Source organism: Oryzias melastigma, linkage group LG6 (genome assembly GCF_002922805.2).
Source record: "Oryzias melastigma strain HK-1 linkage group LG6, ASM292280v2, whole genome shotgun sequence".
Lineage (NCBI taxonomy): Eukaryota > Metazoa > Chordata > Actinopteri > Beloniformes > Adrianichthyidae > Oryzias > Oryzias melastigma.
In genome coordinates, this window is record NC_050517.1 from 6,208,882 (window position 1) to 6,214,400 (window position 5,519).

General features: G+C 44.5%; 1 protein-coding gene across 1 annotated transcript; it reads right to left on the reverse strand.

Annotated features, from left to right (window-relative positions):
• Window positions 1-955: 955 nt before the first annotated feature.
• LOC112136839 (olfactomedin-4) lies at window positions 956-5,222 on the reverse strand. Its single transcript, XM_024258760.2, has 7 exons — window positions 5,073-5,222; window positions 4,888-5,004; window positions 4,600-4,818; window positions 3,075-3,228; window positions 2,493-2,720; window positions 1,649-1,817; window positions 956-1,568 (listed from the first exon to the last, which is right to left on the reverse strand). Exons 1-7 carry the CDS (start codon window positions 5,208-5,210, stop codon window positions 1,106-1,108), a joined length of 1,488 nt encoding a protein of 495 aa, XP_024114528.2. The 5' UTR covers window positions 5,211-5,222; the 3' UTR covers window positions 956-1,105.
• Window positions 5,223-5,519: the final 297 nt, after the last annotated feature.

The window sequence follows — 5,519 nt, forward strand, 5'->3', positions numbered from 1 at the left end:
ACTGGAGGGTCGTGAGTTCAAATCCAGGCCCAAGACTAAAATACCAAAAATGGGACCCAGTGCCCCCCCGATTGACACTAGGCTTTAAGCGGTGGGATTGGGGGGGTTAAGCCACCATAGCCCAATTCTTCCCTTCATTTATCTCTCCAAACGGAGAGTTATGAAAAAAATAGTGTCTCATATTTTGGAGGTCACTTCTGTTCGATGACGTCACCAATAATCTCCGGTCCGCTAGTGTTAGCGTGGAGCTTCCAGCGCTCAAATATCCATAACAACAGCGGTTTCATAACTTTAAAAAGGTCATGCTACAACAAAAAGTCATTACTTACATACAGACATAGTTGAACTTGAACTGCCCCTTCAAATGAGGAGAGGGGAGAAGGGAAGAATTTGGATTGGGCCTAAATGATTCCCCCAGGGTATGAATCAAATGTAGATGTTCTTATCCTGAAAAGAGAGAGCAAACATGATGCAGGTTACTCATGGAGTTACTTGAATGAGTGTAACAAGCCCCATGTGCCACCTTCTGGTCGTTCTGGGCATAAATACTCAATAACTGAATAGTAAAAATCTAGAAAGAAAACATTCATAAGCAAATGAAGTGATCTTTCTGTGGTATCAAAATAAAGTTTAGGATGGTGGAACAGTGGTTAGCACTCTTGAATCACAGCCAGAAGGCCGTGATAGGTTCTGTCTGTGTGGGGTTTGGATGTTCTCCTTCTGCATGTGGGGGTTTTCTCTGGACACTCCTGCTTCCTCCCACACACTAAAAACCTGTTTCATGGTTTAATAGGTGACTCCCTAGGTGTGAATGTGAGAGTGTAAGGGTGTGTGACTGCAACGAACTGGCACCTTTTCCCAACAGTTGCCGAGTTCGGCAACGTAAGGTTTATATAGGTTAAGAAAATGGACCAATGTGTGCAAAGCCAAAAAAATAAACACAACTATCTAAACCTTGTGTTTCACTTATTTTATTTCTCAAACAACAATTAGGCGTCAGCTCAGAAACATTTGAAGTTTCATTGAATCAAAAAGCTGGAAACAGTTTCCTGCTCAGTGAGATCCATGTGATACAGAATTATCAACTGAACTGAACCATCACTTTTCAAAATGAGACATTCGGTGAGCTGCTAAACTCAAACAAAACCTTGTAGGAGACCATCTGCGAGTCACAGTAGGCGTGCAGCATCTGGTCCACTGGACTGTAGTTCAAGAAGAGGATGTTAGGTGACACTTTGCTTAAGAAGATGCCAACGTTGAAGTTCTCCTTTCCTGTGGCGGTGTCAAAGGAGTAAAAGATCTCCTCAGTGGTACTGCTGACGTAGCGAGTCGCGTACAGGACACCGCAGGCCATGAAGGTGTTGGTCACCGCCTGCTTGTAGACGGAGGTGTGCCAGGTTTGGCCAAGCTTCATCTGTTCATCCTCCTCCACTTTGGATAAAACCAGGTTACCAAAGTCTTGGCTGGTGGTGTAAATCACCCAAACTCCAGATTCGTCTGTGGCCAGGTCCAGATCAGTAAACGGGTAGCATTCATCAAGCTGACAGAAGTTACCCTTTGAGTTAAACCTAGAACACACAGCAGAGAACAGGAGAGCCTGATGTAGCCAATCGTATTCAAGACAAACCCTGGTGAGGTTGAAACTAACCTGGTGCCTTTGGGTAAGTCTGTCACAGTGATTGCTTTGGAGGTGAGGTTAAACCGACAAAGTGACAGTACGTTGAAGCAGTTGTAGTACAACGCCCCCCCATACAGAACCACGTTTGGACCCTGGATGGTGTTGGTGGTTGGGTTAGAGGGATGGATCTGGATGTTACCTGGAAGAAAAATGTATTTCTTTGGAATGCAACTCAATGTACATGTGAATATTTAAATCAACACATGAACACTGTCTCAACAACAACAGCGCTAAAATGTCCCCCACCTTAAAATAAAGATCCAGCAAACATTTCCCCCGTGCTCCCAGAGGAGCCCGAGGAACTCCCAAACCAGAGACACGGTCCCTTCAGAACATCCTGGAGGAGCTTTGGGATCAATCATCATTTTATTTTCACTGTTACCACCCCTCCCCCTGCTGTAAAACCCGCTCCAATCATCTTATGATCTACTGTAAAAGTGTTCCAGCTGTTTTTTTATTCATGATTCTTCCATTTTTAGCCTAAATCAAAAACCCTATGTCATTTTTTAAGACATCTTTCATTGTAAATGCACCTCTGGGTTGTGGGCGGGACTCTTAGCTTTAAGTAAGCCCGCCCTCACTGTCCATCTGTCTCTCCCTCCAGCTTACAGCCCCTCACACCCCCAACCTAACATAGGCGTAGCTGAAACAAAGGCACGCAATATTTGTCAGGATCTGGGCGCGGACACAAACGCAGGATGCATTTTTATTTATTTATATCTTTGGTGAATCGATTATTGATCTATTAAGCTTAAATCAATTCAAATCGATGAATGGATTTTTTTCAGCCCAGCCCTACAGAAAACCCTCTCACCTGGGGTGCTCTTCCCCACGATTAAGGAGCTCAGAGTGCTGTAGAAACGGATGTAGTTGGAGTATCTGTTACTGGAGGTCATCATCACCAGCCAGTACCAGCTCTCCTTCCCCGCCTCTGGCTTTGGGTCTCGGCCCCAGCCTCCATACTTGTAGGAACCAGGATATTCCCCGCCTGTGTAGACCACTGGCCCTGTGATGTTCTCAAACTGACCCAAAGGACAAGAACCTGAAAAGATGAAAGACAAAAACTTCAGTACTGCAAATGGACAGGAACTCTTAACTTTAATGCCACGGACACTCCAGGGATTTGATTCAAGTGTGTTCTTGAATGCTCTGTGTTGTGGACTAAACGTGAGTGGTTTAACTGGCATTTTGAACGCAAAGCCTGAAAACAATCATTAAAACTTCCATAGCAACATGTGAACGCTAGGGTTTTGAATGCAGAAGCCTGAAACGCACATGTACGCTCATTTACTATGACTTTTCTTTGGAAATGGGCGCTTGAACGCACGTTCCCGAGGGCGGTGTGAACATAACGTTACAGTTTTTATCTAACATGAGGAACTGTGCTGCAGCTTACTCTCTGTTGGCTGGGTGGGCTTAGCGGTGGGCTGCTGTCCGTTCCTGCACTGGTCCAGGTCTTTTTTCAGGCGCTGGTTGACTTGTTGTCTTTTCACTACTTGCATGGTGTCAAACCGCTCCAGATCCACCAAACCTTCCTTCAGGTCCTGTAGCTGAACACGTGCACACTTGTTTACTCTCAGACATTCACTGCTTTTCATCAAGTGCAGCTGGGAGTTTCAGGATCCCTTCATGTTTGTGTGTCGGTCCAATGACCTGAGCAACATCCACACAATGTCTAGAACAGCAAAGAGATGTCAGGACTTCTGAACCTCCTCCTGAAGACGTTTTGAGAAGATCCTTTAAAGACCCTCTCCAATTGTGATAGTGTTTTTGGTGTTTTAAACATTTTTATCATGATGGCTGACATATATAAAGTAGTTTAAATTAAAACCCCATTTCTGAGTATTTCTTTATTCAAACCGCGATGGATTAGGAGCAAACAAAAACCCATGGTGTGAAGAAGCTGCTGTTTGTGACTGCCATGAGCGGGCCAAAGCCTCCTCACCCCCTCATGCTTGTCTTCGTTTTCATTGGGTTGGTTGCTCCGGAGCATGCAAACAGAGCTCTCAGCGACAGGGGGGAAAGGGGGCGGGGTTGCTCCAGTCCCGCCTATGACTCAGAGGCAAATTTCTGATGAGCTACTGCAGAAAATATGCCTTAAAAAGTGAGGACGGCTTTTTAATTTTGTCTAAAAAAAGCATAATCCTGATTAAAACACAATTAAAACCTGGGGGTGAAATGATTAATCGATAAATTGGTCTATTTCCTACAATCCGACCAGATCGATCTGTCTGAGACTAGTTGTTAATAGAATCAAATTGAATCAACCTAATGGTTTCAAAATTAGATACATTAATTATGTTTGAAAACACAATTTGGATTGAGACATAGAAGGTTTATTTTACCATAACATAAAAACGACCGAGCGTCATCCCAGCAGACAACACACACATGATGCAGCAAAAACTGATCAACCATCTTCAGTCCAATGTGAGGAAACACTTTGAATTTGCAAAGTCATGTGACCATACAGTCTGGTAGAATGTTCTACTAATGTTCTCGATATGAATGGAATCGTTCTTAAAACTAATTACTCTGGACTTCAAATGAGTTGATTTTTTTCAGTTTTTAACCAAAGCACGTCATTTTTGTGAATAAGTACTCTCCACTAAATACTCCTGTTGTTTATTTTACATTTCTATTGTAAAATTGTTCTTTAGTTGTTTTTTCCATGTGACGCCTGAGTTTCTCTGATGACATCATTTCTGCAAAGCACTGATAGTTCTGCCTCAAACTGAATCATCTTCTGCCTCCATGTGTGTCACTGATCACTGATGTCTGAGATCTGGAACAAATATGGTTTAAAAAACAAAAAGGAGCCGATCACAGAAGGAGTGTCTGAAAACAATTCAACAACACAGTGATATCTACATATCTTAGGACAGCCAAGGTGATTACAGGTGAAGCAGTGATGGACCTACCAGCTGGGTGGTGTTTTCAACCAGTTCCTGGTTTCCCCGGATGGAGCCGTTTAGCTTGTCCATCAGCTGCTGAATCTCTACGAGTTCATTCTCTAAGACGTGCAGACTGAGAGCGCTGTACAGATCTCCGTCATGCTCTTCCTCCAACTCCACCAGATCCTCCATCAGCTGAGGCAGGCGGCGCTTCAGACCCAGCAGGAGACTCTCCATGTGGAAGCTCTGTGAGGACAGTCAGGGTTAACGTTCAGGTGCAGAAACTCAGTGAAGAAGGAGTCCGATGTGACGTACACTCTGTGGGGTGATCCTGGAGTTACAGCTGGAGGCGTCGTCCTGGACTGTGTTGAGCTTGTCATAAGGAAATGCTTGGTTTAAGTTCACCAGCTCACACTCACATTTAGATGGAGCCTAGAGCAAAGAAAAACAGCTTTTATTAGAACACAAATCTCTGAAAAGTTTCTAATCAGAGGTCTCACCTGCTGGCTGAGGGTGAGCAGAGCGCACAGAGGCAGGAGCACGGACAGTTTCATGGTGGATCCCAGCAGAGCTGCTGCGTGTGAAGCGGCGACTTCAGTCGTTCTGAGTCTGTTGTGTTTGCGTGCTGCTGTAGTCATGAACACCTCAACATCCCCAAAAGCCGGACATCCGCAGTGGCTTTCACTTCCCCCTTTGCTGCCGGGATTGCAGCAGAAACGTTCTTAATTGATCAATAAAAAGCTTCTGATGAAAATTGTGGAAGTCCCTGCACGTTTCTGAGCTGCTGACTCAGATAAAACAGTTTGAGGAACGTCCAGATCAAGAAACAAAGATGTTCAAACGTGAGAGGTTGCTGTCACGCAATCCTCAAGGTTGAGCAAGAACTGAGGCCAGACAGAAGGACAGAAACAGAACTGATGTCTTACTCTGCTGTCCTTCTGTGGGGA

Excerpts from the sequence above, each read along its gene's own strand:
- LOC112136839 (XM_024258760.2), bottom strand. The coding sequence starts at position 5,210 with ATGACTACAGCAGCACGCAAACACAACAGACTCAGAACGACTGAAGTC. Across the intron at positions 5,005-5,072 it reads TGCTCACCCTCAGCCAGCAG|GCTCCATCTAAATGTGAGTG; the intron begins GTGAGACCTCTG and ends TCTTTGCTCTAG. Across the intron at positions 1,818-2,492 it reads CGTGGGGAAGAGCACCCCAG|GTAACATCCAGATCCATCCC; the intron begins GTGAGAGGGTTT and ends TTTTTCTTCCAG.